Consider the following 14,101-nt stretch of genomic DNA (forward strand, 5'->3'; position numbering starts at 1 on the left):
AGAGGCTTTTAGTGGCTTGGCTTGATAAATGAAAACAAATAAAGCTGATGGACAAGCGGACAGCTTTATGATAGCTTGGCGCTGACAGGGAGAAAGATTGGTTGTCGGGGCTTGATGGAGAAATGTCCTGATGGGCGCAGCCGGGGCGAGGACAACCTTGGTGGCGGAGGATGAGGAGTTCCCGCGCGGGAGGACGCGCAGCCAGCGCCGTCCCAAACAATCCTGCCTTGATCTGGTTGACTTTTTGGCAGGGGGGGGGCACGATGCACTGCAGCCCATTGAGTTTTTGCAAGGAGGTTTGCTAAAGGACGGCGGGCCGTGCTGTAGTGGTGTGGCTGACAGCGGACCCCTTCCTCTCATTCTGAGCCAAAAAAACCCAAACCCCAAACCCCGAAGGCGCCACGTGCAGACGGGTATGGGGGGGGCAGTGGGAGGTGATGGGGGGGCAGCAGGGTGATGAAGCACGAGGTTGGGCAGGCAGCGGGATGGGATGCGTGGATGCACCCCGATACCGGTCCCGTTGGTGTCAGCCCCGCTAGGAGCCCCCTTTGCAATGCATCCCTGAGCCCCATGCAGAGCCCCCACGCCCCCCAAATTGCAATGCACCCCACTTTGCAATACCCCCCTCATGTGCAGTGCACCCCAATATGCAATGCGCCCCCACGTGCAATGGACTCCAAATTGCAGTGCACCCCCCTTTTGCAATGCACCCTCCCAAATTGTAATGCACCGCCATGTGCAATGCACCTCCAAATTGCAATGCACCACGTGCAATTCACCCCCACCTTTGCAATGCACCCCCCATGTGCAATGCACTCCAATTTTCAATGCACCCCCCAAATTGCAGTGCACCCCCATGTGCAATGCACCCTCCTTTGCAATGCACCCCCCACGTGCAACGCACCCCCAAATTGCAATGCACCCCAATGTGCAATGCACCCCAAATCCCCCCAAATTGCAATGCCCCCCCTTTGCAATACCCCCCCCGTGCAATGCCCCCCCCAAATTTGCAATCCCCCCCGTACCCCCCCTTTACAAATCCCCCCCGGTTGCACCCCCCTCCCTCCCCCTTGACCCCTCCCCGTCCCCCGTTGTCGCCAACGGGGCGAGGCGGGGGGGGGGAGAGAACGAAGCAGGGGAGCGACGGCGGCGCGGGGGGGGGGGCGGGGCGTGGCCGGGGCGTGGCTCCCGGTAATGGGCGTGGCTCCCGGTAGGGGGCGTGGCCTCGGGCGGGGCGGGGCGGGGCGGCGGCGCAGCATGGCGCGGCGGCACTGAAGGCGCTGGGGGAGCAGCGGCCCGCCCGGCCCGGCCTTTGTCTCGCCGGGGCTCCCGGGCAGCGAGGCGGCGGCGGCGGCGGCGGCGGTGGAGGAGCCCCCGTGGGCCGCACCGGGCTCTCCCCCCCCCCCCCTTTTCCCCTTCTCCCCTTCCCTTCCCTCCCCTTCCTCCTCCTCCTCCTCTCCTCTTCCTCCCCCCGGTCCCTCCCCATCCCCGCCGCCGCCGCTCCACAGGTGCGGGGCCGCCCCGGGGACCCCCGAAGTTCGGGCCGGGCACCGGGGGGGGGGAGGAGGGGGGGTGCCGGTGGCAACGGCAGCAGCATCCCCATCCCCATCCCCATCCCCATCCCCATCCCCATCATCACCGTCCCGGTGCCCCCCCGGTGCTGCTGTTTTTTTTTTTTTGGGGTGGGGGGGGGAGCACCTCGGGATGCCGCCGCCCCGGCCCCGCCGCGCCGCGGTCGCCCCCAGCTCGCCCCGCTGACGGCTCCCGGGGGCGATGGTGAGGGCCGCCCGGCCGCCCCCCGCTGCCCCCCGCCGCCCGCCCGCAGCCCCCGGCCGGCCCCTGGGCTCCGCCGCCTCCGTCTCCGTCTCTGTCTCCGTCTCCGCCGCCCCCCCGTGACCGGCCGGAGCCGCGCCCGCCGCCCGCCGGGACGATGCCGCCGCGCTGGGAGGCGGCCGCGCTGCTCGCAGCCCTCGTCGGTGTCTGCGTCTGGACCGACGACCCCGGGAAGGTGGTGTCGGACCGCTACGCCGTGTACTGGAACCGCAGCAACCCCAGGTGAGGCAGCGGGGACCCCCCCCCACACACACCGGGGTTGGTGTTTTTCTTTTTAAAAATAAGGATTTGGGGAAAAAAAAGGGGGTTTGCGGCTGCCCCCCTGCGCCCGCCGAGCTCCCCCGTGCCCGCCCGGGACCCTCCCGAAGTTTGCCCGCAGCCGCCGAGCGCAACAAAGCGGTGGGGGTGGTCGGGGGGGGGGTATCGGAGGGGGTACCGGGGGTGGGGGGAGCACCGGGGGGACCCTGCCGGTACCGGAGAGCCGCAGCCCCCAGCCCGCGGAGGGAGGGCGGAGGCGGCCGGGCTGCTCCCGGTGTCCCGGTTCCCCGTTTTCCCGTTGCGTTCCGCCGGTGGTTTTCTTATTTTCGTGCCCGTTGGCTTTTTGCTGTTTTTGGAGAGTTTGGTTTCTGTTGGGTTTCTTTGTCTGGAATTCTGAAAAGCCCTAAAATTGCCCCACAGCCCTCAGGGAGCCCTGCCTGGGGGGGCTGGGACCACCGGGCCCCCACCGCTTGCCCCACACGGGTCCGAGCCGGGTTTCGGAGGGGCCGATTTGTGCAGGCTCCCTTAGAAGAGAAAATAAATCACCGCCACCAAAGCCACCCGTTCTTCCCCCAGTTCATAAAAGTTAAGCAGGGCCCCAGAACCCCCCCCACGAGCCAAGCATTGCTGCGAGCACGGGGTCACCTCGCTCGTGTCCCTGCCGGGTGGGTGCCAGCCCCCTTGGGTGCCCCGGTTTGGGGTCAATGGGGCGCAGCAGGCGTCTCCTCGCCCGTCCCATCCCAACGGGTGGCACCGTGCTGCAGGCGAGGCCGGGAGGATTTCCCCCCTCTGATGCTTCAAGAGGGATTCGGGTTCCTTTGGCACGACCCCGTTCTCCATCCAAGGTCCCGGTGGCGTTTCGGTGCCGCAGGAGGTGCCGGGACGGATGGCGCAGGGCTCGCCGCGCAGCCCCATCCCCACGGCACGGGTGGGATGGGGGTGTCGGGGACCCCCCCAATTGCTCCAGCATCATCTCAGCCCCGGCACCGTGCGCCCCCGGTGGGGCTCAGCCGCCCGTGACGCCGCGGCCTCGCGCCTCCACCCGCACCCCGACAGCCGGGACGCCCGGCGGGCGCCTTTGTGCGCGGCGGGGCCTTCTCCGCGGGCCGGCCGCCTTGCATATGGATTTTATTATCTCCCTCGCATTTTTGTGGGGGGTTGTAAGAGGGAGGGTTTTTCCCTTTTTTTTTTTTTTTCTTTTCCTTTTTTTTTTTTTTTCTCATTCCCATTGCAAAGTTTTTGGTTACAGTGGCTGCTCCTCTGCGGTGTCGCAGTTTGGGCTCTTTCCCTTTTGTTCTCCAAAACGCCCAACGTGCGAGGGCCCCGCTGGGATGGGATGGGGTCGTTGTGCCCGCTGGTGCCCTTCACACTTGGGCATCGTCCTGGTTGGAGATGGGGCCGGCATTACCCCGAGGTCGGGGCCCATGCCCGTGGGTTCTTACGGCAGCACCAAAAGCCAAAATCGGTGCCGAGCTGCTCGCCGTGGTGCCGGGCACCTCGCTGCACCCTGCCCTGTGCCACGGCACCGTCCCACGGCACCGGGCTGGGCACTGCAGGGACGCGCTCCCCCCGGACCGGGTGGTGGTGGTGAGCCACGGCTGCCGGTTCTGACACTGGTGGAGGAGACGTTTCCGAGGGGGGATGAAAAAAATAAAATAAAATAGGGCGAAGGAAGTAGGAATCGATGCAAGGAGGGAGCAGACAATGGCTCGTGGGTTTCAGCAGGCGCCGGGTCTGCGCCGTGACCCACATTTCCCAGCATGGCAGCACCCGCGCTGCGGGCGGCTGCGGGGCTCCCCGCGTGCGTGTTGGGGGCTCGGAAATCCAGGGCAGTCGTGAGACGTTGCAGGATTTGCTGCTGAGTTTCCTGCTTATTTTTCTTTCGGAGCCTAGCAGCGGTTCGGCGTGTCTCCGGAGTTGCTAGAAGAGCGTTTCGTTCTTAAAAACGAGGAATAATCCGCGTGTGCCTTTTCTGGTCTCTTGGTTTCCTTCTTATTTTTTTTTTCCCCCCCACCATCTCGTTTAATAAGAGGGAAATCGGAAGGGATGTAAAGAAGACCAAAAAAAAAAAAAAATAGAGAGAAGAAAATGCCCTCTGCTTGTTTGAACCTGCGTACCTGATCTGGCAATAAATGTTTTTCTTCTATTTTATAGCGCAATCTATATTCTATAAAAGACGGTAATAAATCTCCTGGTCAATACAATTTGCCCAGATTAGAATAATTCTATATTTCATAATTGGGCCCAAATTAAAAATAAGTGTTACATCGAGATGCTGCAATTTGCCTCTTCTGTGGGGATATTTAGCTGCTCGCCACGGATTTAGAGATTTATTTTTTATTTTTTTTAATGATTTTGCAAACACACGTTTGGGAAAGGTTCCATGGGTTTGGCTGTTCGGGACGTAGCCGAAGGAGGGGGAGCGTGTCGTTATGCACCACGGTGCCTCGGTATCTGCATGTAACGGGGGGGTTTGGTGGTGTGCATGCAGACCGATGCACCCGCACCTCTTTGCCCCACATGGGGCCGTGTCCAGGGCTTGCCACAACCCTGGCTGGTGCCATCCTTGGGGTGGATTTTTTGGCACAGGGCCGGGGAGCAGCGGGTCGAGGCGGGGAGCCCGGCACAATGCCGCTGTCGGACGGCGGCACCGCGGCTGCGTCGGGGTCTCCGGCCACTGCCAGCGCTGGTGCAGGACCCCCAGCACCGCAGCGAGCCCCGTGCCGTGATGGACATGGTGGTGTGCCTCTTGGTCAGCTTGCACTGAGTTGTACCAGGAAAAATTGGGGCTCGAGGAGACCTCAGCACTGAGGGGCATAAAAGGTTTTGGGAAGGATCGTCACCGTGCCACGACAGCTCCAGGACCCATCCGGAATTCCAGCCTTGGGGCCACGGTTGGAAACCTCCCGGCCACGAAGGGAAGACTTAGAAAAGGAAAGACTTAGAATTTGGGATTTGTTCTCGTTCCCCGCTCCACCTGCAGCTCCGTAATGGGCAGGTTATAGTAATTCCGGAATGATGGTTTTCCTGCAGCCAAACGCAATTCCCCCATATGCAGCCGCGTATTTCTGTGTCTGTAGAGAGAGAAATGTGCAAAGTGTTAGGTATTTTTCTCTCTCTATTTACAGTACAGATACAAATGCTGTAAATGGTCTAGATTTTACCCATGGCCTATATTTAACTGTGAAGTCATTTCTGTGCCTTGGAAAGCTTATTTTCTATTTCTCTTTTTTTTTTCTTCTTGGTGTTGTGAGCACAGCTGGGGTTTCTGTTCCGCTGCTCTGCGCTCCCCAGGCCGGGGCTGGGGACACCAGGCAAACGTCTCCGAGCGGGGACATTCACCAGGGGGGACACGGGGGGACTTTTGGGGGCTCCTTTTGTGCGTCCTACGAGGGGCCCGAGCTGCGGCACGGGGGGAGTTGGGGCGACGGAGCCTTTGTGCGTGCTTCTTCCCATCTTGCTGCCTCCGAATGCAGCTGGTGGCACGCGGGCAGAGCCCGTGGCGTGCCGGCTGGGTCGATGCTTTGTCCCGGAGCCCGGTGCGTGGCTGCCGGGGCCGTGCCGGGGCTGTGCCCACCCGCGCTTGGTGGCGATTTCCCAGCCCCAGCCTGAGCAAAATCGCCCGGTGGGGCTGCAGCGATGGGCATGGCAGCAGGCTCCTCGTTCGAGGGAATGAGGAAAACCCACGGTGGTTTTTCCAGGGGGAATTCACCACTGCAGCAGGAAGGTTTGGTGCCAAGCACTCGCTCCCATATCTACGGCAGGGCTGGGTGCTCTCTGTGCCGTGGGCTCCTTTCCAAGGCTCCGTTCCTGTCCGGGGCTGCCTGGGTTGGGCACAAACCTTTGGGGCCATCCCGTGGTGCTCCCTGGAGCCCAGGAGCATCACGTTGGGGGGGTTTGCACCGACACCACCACGGAGCTCCCAGCTCCTGGCTCTTGGCCTGAGCCCCGGCGCGCTCGGGGTCCCCTGTCCCAGCGGGGCCGGGGCAGCTCCCGGGGGGTGGTGAGGGGAGCTCAGGGTGGGAGCCGCCGCTGCTCGGCCACCTCGGCCATCCTGTGCAATTAGTTCTTTTTTGAGTTTTCATTTGTATCGTTTTCCCTTTGTGCTGCGATCATTCGCAGCCCTTCCCACCCCTCTTTTTCCAGCCCGTTAAGCCGTGTTAGCTATTCTTCACCAGCCAAGGGCTGTAGCAGCACGGTTAATAGAGAGCAGATACAACCAGGTCCAGCGCCTGTGACAAGATTTTCTCTCCCCGCCTGTCTCCGTCTCTCCCCGTCCCTTCCCGGGGACTGCAATTACATTCCCTACTGCTCGCCCGTTTGGTATCCAGATGCCGGCCACGCACCGCATCCTAATGCGAGGCTGGGGCCGGGAGCCGCAGGTCGGCCCCACACCACCCCAAATCGTGCTGGTCCCAGGGGCACAAAGGACGGGCAGGGAGCCCCTGCAGAGGGTAAGGGGGAGAAAGACACCCTCGGGTACCGCTGTGGAGCTTTAAAAGCCCTCTCGGATGCGTGTACCTTGTGCGCTCACACGAATAATCCCCGTGCACAAACACCCACGGCCGCCCACCCGGCATCCCCCTGCGTGGGCAGCAGCGCGCCCGGAGCCATCTGCACGTGGCAGGCGCCCGCTGCTCTACCTGCAGGCTGAGGGCTATAAATAGTTGGGTTTGGGGTTTCACGTCCCTGGGAACACGGATCCCAGCGCCAGGTAGCATCTCGCCCAGCTGTCTGTCTGTCCGTCTCGCTGCGTACGCCCGTGCGCGCGGCCGACCCACGTGGCGGTGGCCGGGGCTCTCCGTGTCAATACGTGCATAAATTTGACAAGGTTCATCTGCCGGCTTGTCTGCAAAATTGCTGCAATTGTTCCTTAAATAGCTCCTCATTTCTGGTGGTGGAAATTTGGGTTCTTTTGTGCTAGATATTAATCACGGTTTTAGAGGCTTCCTTTTTTTTTTTATCCCAGGCGTTTTTCCCCGTCGGGGCAGAGCTCTCGCCCTGCCTCGTTGGGTTTAGTGGGGTGCAGGGGAGGCCATCAGACGATGACATTGTACCCTGCAGCCCCTAGGAGGAGGTAATTTTTTTTTTTTTTCCTCCTCCACGGCCCGTTTGAGACCAACGTGATCCCAGTCCTGCCATTTCCGTGTGCTCGGAGCGTGATTACGGCGCCAAACCCAGCACTGGATTACCCGGCCACGGGGTCATCTCCATGCAGGGGGTGACCGTGCCACTGTCCGGCACCCAAAAAGTGCTGGTGCAGGCAGGCTGATGCTCTGTCATGGCCAAAATCATTGAGGAGACATCTCTGAAATGGTGACTCCGAAATCAGGGCTTGTATTTCATTATTGGGTCAAGGCGTGCGTGCTTTTGGCGAAGAACCTGCACCTTTCCCAGCAGCGAGCAGCCCAGAAAACCCTTCTCTGCCGTCACCCTCCTGGGATTGGGGTCCCCACCATGGTCCAGGGCTGGGCACTTGTTGTGGGGTGATTTGGGCTCATCCAACGCCTGCAGTGTGCTGGGGCTGGGTTGTCCCCAGAGGGAACCTGCAAGGAAAGTGCTGGGGACAGGGCTGGTGCCAACGGGGCCGGGCAGGGTGCTGCGTCCCGCGGTCCCGCTGGCTCCTGGGCGGTCGCAGTGCCGTTGGTTATTTATTTCTCCTCCCTTCTCTCCCCCTTTGGTTGTTGATGCTGCTGTGGCTGGGCTGCTAAATAGCTTCCCATTGTTCGAGAGCTAATTACCTCTTAATGAGGCTCCTTACTCAAAAGCCAAGAGGAGCGGAGGGTGTGCGGTGGGCTGCTTTTCAGGCACGCTGCCCGCCAAGGCGCCTGGGGGAAGGTGTGGGGCTGGGGGCCTGGGGGCCAGGTCTGCGGGCACCAAAGGGAAGGGCTTTGCAGAGGGTCCCAGGCCAAGCCCCAAATTTAGGGATTGCAGCTGGAAAGACGAGCGAACAGCCTCGCAATGCTGGAACTCACACAAAAATGCATGGGGCGCATCTTTCCTTTTGGCCACGGTCGCTAAAAACGCGGTTCCTCCAAGTTTACGCATCGTGTGTGCCCTTGGTGGGGCAAATCCCGCTCTGCTTCGGCTAAACCAGCTCCTCCTGCCCCGTCCCATCCCTTGGTGGGACCCAACCTCAAGGCCAAGGCTTTGTGCAGGGCAGAGGCTGCGCGCTGCTCGTACCCAGCGCCCTTGGTCCGTGTTTGCCAGATCCTGGCCGTGCCCTGGAGTCGTGCAGGGCCGTGGTGGCTCACGCGGCTGCTCCATGTGCCGACTGGCGAAGGCACTGCAGGCAAAATGGGGGAAAAAAAGGGTCTGCAGAGGAACCGGGGGCGCCCGCCTCCGCCCCGCGCCGATTGAAGCCGGGCTTTGTGCCGCCCCGCGCCGGGAGCGGGCGTGGGTGGGAGGATCCCGAACTTCAGAGGGGGACGGGGCGGTCAAAGCGACCACAACGGGGGGAGACGAAACAAAGGAGGGAAAGGCACTCGCTGGAATAATAACGAAGATGGGGGACGACTGCCCGGCTCCTTGCGCCCATGAGGAGCGCGCGGCTGCTGCCCCGTGGCAGCGCTGCCCCAATCCGGCCACCTCATGAGGGACACACGGAGGTGCTGGACCCCATCAGGGCTTGGTGTGGCACTGAGGACAGAGGTGGCACGGCAAACCACTGGTGGTCGATCCCGGGAGTGATTTAAATGCCCCAGAGTGCGGCCGTCGCTGCCTCCAGCGATGCCAACCAGCGCTGGAGCCGGCGAGAGCCCAGCTCTCGGTTCCGAGCCCAGCTCTCGGTTCCAAGCCCTGCTTGGATCCTTTTGACATTTTCCTCCAGGTCATTAACGGAGGGGCGAGGGGTGCTGAGAGAAACGGAGATCGAGACCATCTTTGTGTGTTTCCTTCCCACCCTTTGAATTTTGTTCCTCCCGTGCCCATTTTTCAAGCCCGGCAGCGAGCGCGGCCGCGGGATGTGGCCATGGGCGCCCTCACCATCATCCTGCCTCCCTCGGTTCCCCCGGCCTCTCTTTGTGCTCATGGGGCTCTCCCTCTCCTCCCGTAGCCCCCACGTGCACGTTGGTGCAGAGGCGCGTGCACGAGGGGCTGCAGGGCTCGCGCTTGGACCCTTGGAGCCGCTCCTCTGCCCAAAGGCAGCGGCGAGCCCCGCGCCTCCGCAGGAACCCCGGTGCGCACCGCCGGCATTTCCACCCCGTCCCCGGGGTCCGTCGGGTGTAAGCCCCTCGCTCGGTGATTCCTCTTGGAACACAGCAGCCTGCTCTTATTTAGGCTTCCTCCCCACGCAACCCTGAGATCCCTGCAGGAATTAAACTTTATTTCGGGTCCTCCGTGCCGCGGGGCTGGCAGGAGGAGAGCGAAGGGCGAAGGGGCAAAAAAAGCCCCCTTAGACCGCGGGGTCTGGTCCTCCTCCTGCTGCATCTCCCATTCTGTGAGCACGTCGCTCAGCCCAGTTGCAGTGGAAATACTTCCCGTTTCCCCTGATACGTCTCAAACCAAGTTTTGTTGGATTTTTTCTCTTTTTTTTTTTTTTTTTCCTGTGGAAGAGGAGAAATTATTTGTATCGGTTTATTTTTTCTTTAGCATTACACGGAGAGCAAAACTCTCCCATGTGCTAGGAAACAGATAAAGTGTTTAGACAGCAAATACAAATATTTCTGAGCACTCAGCCCCGCTACAGATATTTCTCCCTGTCCTCCAGAAGGATTTCTTGCTGTGTCTTCTAGTGGGTTTTTATTTAGGCTGCCTTGATTTTTTTTTTTTTATTTATTTAAAAAGCCCTATTTATACTTGCAGTAAAATAAAATCAGCCAAGCCTGACCCTGCAGAGAACTCGAAAAAAAAATCCCAATTCTTCCTTTTTACCAATCCCGTTTCCGCTGAGGAGAAAAAGCTCCTGAACCTGGCGGCCCGCGCGAAATCCCACCGCAACGGGATTATTTCGGCGGCTGAGCTCGGTGCCGGGGGGGAGCGGGGATGGGGATGGGGATGGGGACGACCGTGTTTCGGGAGGTGGGGGGGGAGCCAGGTGACGTGGGGGCACCCAGTCCCTCGTGCTGCATGTGCCGGCTGCCTGCTGCATGCAGAAAGGGTGGGGTTCTGATTTTTCCTTTTTTTTTTCTCTCTTTTTTTTTTTTTTTTTTTGAATAAATCAGCGAACGCTGCCCCATTCCAGCGTTGGCCCCAGGGGTGTCACCGTGGTCGGGAGCGTCCCCCCCCCCCAGCTGCCAGGGGCTGCCCGGTGCTGGGGAAGCTGCATCCCAGCAGCTCGATAATCCCAATTATTATCTGCTTTCTAGATCAGGGTTTCTTATTAAACTTGGCACCGCTGGATTTGCCGTTCCGGCCGCCTGCCTCGGCAGAGGGATTCATCTCCCGCGGCCGCGGGGAGGAAATGGAGTGGAAAAACCCAGGGCAGAGCCCTGGGGGCCGGGGGGGCTGCGGGCGCCCACCCGTTGCAGCCAGGGGCTGGGAGGGAAAGGGTTTTGGGGCAGGAGGTGCTGTGGTTTGCGCCCTGTCCCGCTGCCCGTCCGTCTGTCCCCCCGTTGGCGCAGGGTGGCCGCGTGGTGCAGAGCTCTGAGCTGGGATGCGCTGCTCTCATTTCGGCTGTACGGGGAAAATGGAAGTTGTTCGTTAAAAGGATACCTGGATATTTGCTTTTTTAAAAAAAAAAAAAAAAAAAAAGTTATTTTTCCCTTGCTCTAAAATTCAAAGAAGCCTTTATCCGCCTCCTCTGCCCTTCGCACAAAGAATACCCGCCCTCCCTATGGCAGGGCCTCCTAGCTTCAATTCCCCTGTTCCCCGGCGCACAAACGTTCCCCGGTCTTTTCGCTAGCCGAGATTTCCTCTCGCGTTTCTCCTCCGAATTCTGTTTTATTTTTATCAAGGCAATTTGCTGGACACCTCGCCAGAGCCGCCTGTGCCGGAGCCCTCCGGGAAGGTGATTTCTGCAAATCTCAGAGTGATTCTCATCCCGGGGGGGTTCCTGGTGCCGGCTCGGTGGTCTCTCACCCCTCCCTGGGGTGGCTGCGGAGCTGCCCAGGGACCCCCAGGCATCGTGGGGCTGGCGGTGGGAGCGGGGCTGCTCTCGCTGGGGTTTCCTTCCTGGGGTTTGCTGCCTGGATGTGAACCTAACGGGGGAGCTGGAAACGCCTCTCCCCATGCCCCTCATACCCTGCAGCTTTCTCCTTTGGTTTCCATCCCAGCTCCTCTTCCCTGTGCGCTTCCACCATTTTCCTTCCTCTAAAACACAACGAGAGGCGCCGAGCCCGTGCCGCTGCGCTCCCTTCTCCCCATTTGCTCTCCCCCCAGCTCTTGGGGTCCCTGGTTTGGGTTTGGGGGCTTTCGCCCTTCTGGAGCGGGGAGGCGTGGGGTGAATTGGCTGCTGGTGGTGCCCAATTTCTGCTCTCCAGGCTGCAGCAGGGCCTGGGTGTCGGTGAGGGCTCCCAAATCCTTTACCCAGGGAGGTTTCCGCCACCCTGAGCTGGGAGCCCCTGCCTGGTGGCGTCTTTGTGGTGTTGCCTTGGGGTTTGGTTTGGTTGGATCCAGGCGGATGCACAGAGCTTGGGTGCCACAAGATATTGGGACCCCCCTGTGCCATCCACACGGTCCCCATATCACTGCTGCAAGAGGCACAAATGTAAGGCTGAAATGAGCCTCGGGAGCAGGGCACAGAGATCGTCCTCTGCTGCGGGACCGTGGCACAGAGTGCGCAATGCGGCGTGCGCCCCGCTCCTAAAACCCCCCTCTCCTTTTGTCACCTTTACAGAATTTCCCTCACCTTCACCCAGCTCTCCCCGCCTGTGCTGGCTCCTCGGGGTGCTCAAGTCCCCAAGTCCCCGGGGTCCTGCTTGGGGTGGGCACGGGGCAGCCCCGCGTCCCCTCGTTTTCTGCCGGGGCTCGTTAGCGGCGCTCTCCAGATCCAGGTCCTGCGGCCACGCCGGGGCTGGGCAGCAGCGGGCGGAGGTGGCCGAGCCCCGGCGGGTGGACGTCAGCAGAAATTGGGACTCCAGCAAATATTTCAAAGCTGATTAATAACGATAAATCAGAACGTTGCCTTGCGAACTGAAAGGCGTTTGGATGAGGCGGAGGGGTACTCACACGATTAAGACAATGAGCTGGGAGTTGGAGCGCTGGAGCCTATTTCCAGCTCGCTACGCAGAGACGGATCGCCTCTCCCCTCCCAGCCTCAGTTTCTCCGCCGTTAAGGTGAGGATCGTTGCCAGAGGCTAAATTAAGCAATTAATATCTGTGGAGTGCACGGAGAGGCGGAGAGGGACGTGGTGGTGCAGGCTCCGTGCCGTGCCGTACCGTGCCGTGCATCCTCCTGCTCTGCACCCTGGCTCCTGGGACGGGGCTGTGCCCGACACGAGGATGGGGAGCAGCCCCCCCGTGGCCCTGGGCACAGCCAGGGGGTGCCCACATCCCTGCTGGGGGCTCGGGGGCACAGCCTGGCTCCCGCATCCAGCGGCCAGGAACGTTTTTGGCTCCAGGTCTCGGCTTTGGAGCGGGTTCGCAGCCCTGGAGAGCCCCGAGCTGGGAAGGTCCCCGGGACCCCTGCGTCCCGTTACCGAATCCTGGCCCTGGTGGGATGCAGAGGGGAGGCCAGCTGGGTTGTTGTGCCTTTTTTTTTTTTTTCCCCTTAAACATTTTAATATTCGTTTCACCTTGTAAATCATCCCACCCGGGCTGGCTTGTAAAGGGAGGATTTATGGGCCCAGGTGTAGCTGCAGCGAGATGAACTCTGTTGCTGGTGACCGACCTGTTTTAATGTTTTTATAATGATGGCGCTGCAGCGGCGGCGCTGGCTAAGGGAGAGGTCTCCTGGCTGTAAATCCTCCCCCAGTACCTGCTTGGGGGGGGGACACAGGGCTGGGGATCGGGCCCGGGGGGAGCCGGGCAGGGTCGGAGCGAGGTCCTGCGTGCCTCCAGCCTCCCGCTTGGGATTTTCCTGCTGGATGCCGTCGTGATGCCGATGCTCTGGCGCGGCGCCAGGTCAGCTCCCAAACCATTTCCCCCGGCTGCTGGTGTGAATCAGCAGAGCGAAACCTGGGGGGGGGTGGTTGGAGAGCTGAGCCCCCCCACCCCGAGCCCAAAAAGGCGGCTTCTGGGCATGAGGGTGCTCGAGGAGCCTGGTGCTTGGGGAGCTTCACCACGTCCTGTGGTGCACATCCCTGGCACGGCTCGTGGTCCTGCCGCAGCGGTGTCGGTGTGGTGCTGGGGACGGGGGAATCCAGCCCGTGGAGCATCCCGACGGCCATGGGACCGGTGGCAATGGGGCAGCAGCGGCACCGTGGGGTGCGCGTGGCGGGGCCGGGCCCTGCCGTGGGGTGGCTCAGCCCTGGGGGACCTGACCGGGGACCCCCCTCCCCGCTCCCTGGGCTCTACGGCAGCTCCAGGGGGATTTTCCCAGAGCAAGCGCTGCCCGCAGCAGCACAAATGAACCAAGTAATTGCAACATGGAAATATTTTGTGCTCATTAAGCGGCGGGCGCGGAAGCGGTGTTCCTCGACGCGGGCAGGGACTGACGAAGGTGTCCCCGGAGCTTACGGGGACCGAAATCCTGCTGACCTCCGGCTGAAAGCAGAGCTGGTGATGGGCAGCTGGGAGCCAGGGCGCGGGACCACCCTTGAGCTTTGGGTTTGGAGGGGGGAGCCCCTCGTAGAAGCCCCCCGGTGCCTCGCAGGGCGCGGAGGAGCTCGGCAGCCCCGGTTCTCGGCGCCCCACGGCTGCGGCGGAGCCAAGGGGCACGGCGCTCGGAGCGGGGCCGGGGCTGTCACCACGCGTTTTCTCCTAACTACCGTAAATCCGACGGATTAAAACTTGAAACGGTGAAATCTCGGCAGCCGGCTTTGAACTGCCCTAACCCAGCGCCGCCGCTCACCGGGAGGGGTGGCGAGGAGTGGGGGGGGGCTGCGGGAGCTCGGCATCCCCTCCTGATCCTGCAGCGGGACGGGCCGCGGTGCGCGGAGAGGTGAGGGGGTGCCCACCCCAATGGGGACCC

At 61.4% G+C, this 14,101-nt stretch overlaps 1 protein-coding gene across 1 annotated transcript in view; it reads left to right on the top strand.

Annotated features, from left to right (window-relative positions):
* Positions 1-1,209: 1,209 nt before the first annotated feature.
* EFNA2 (ephrin A2) overlaps positions 1,210-14,101 on the top strand; it is a 41,506-nt gene continuing 28,614 nt past the window's right edge. The window contains exon 1 of the mRNA XM_027472189.3: positions 1,210-2,055. Within this exon, the coding sequence (XP_027327990.1) occupies positions 1,931-2,055 (125 nt within the window). The 5' untranslated portion in view covers positions 1,210-1,930. The remainder of the gene's footprint in view (positions 2,056-14,101) is intronic.

This window comes from Anas platyrhynchos, chromosome 29, assembly GCF_047663525.1.
Source record: "Anas platyrhynchos isolate ZD024472 breed Pekin duck chromosome 29, IASCAAS_PekinDuck_T2T, whole genome shotgun sequence".
NCBI classification, from domain to species: Eukaryota; Metazoa; Chordata; class Aves; order Anseriformes; family Anatidae; genus Anas; species Anas platyrhynchos.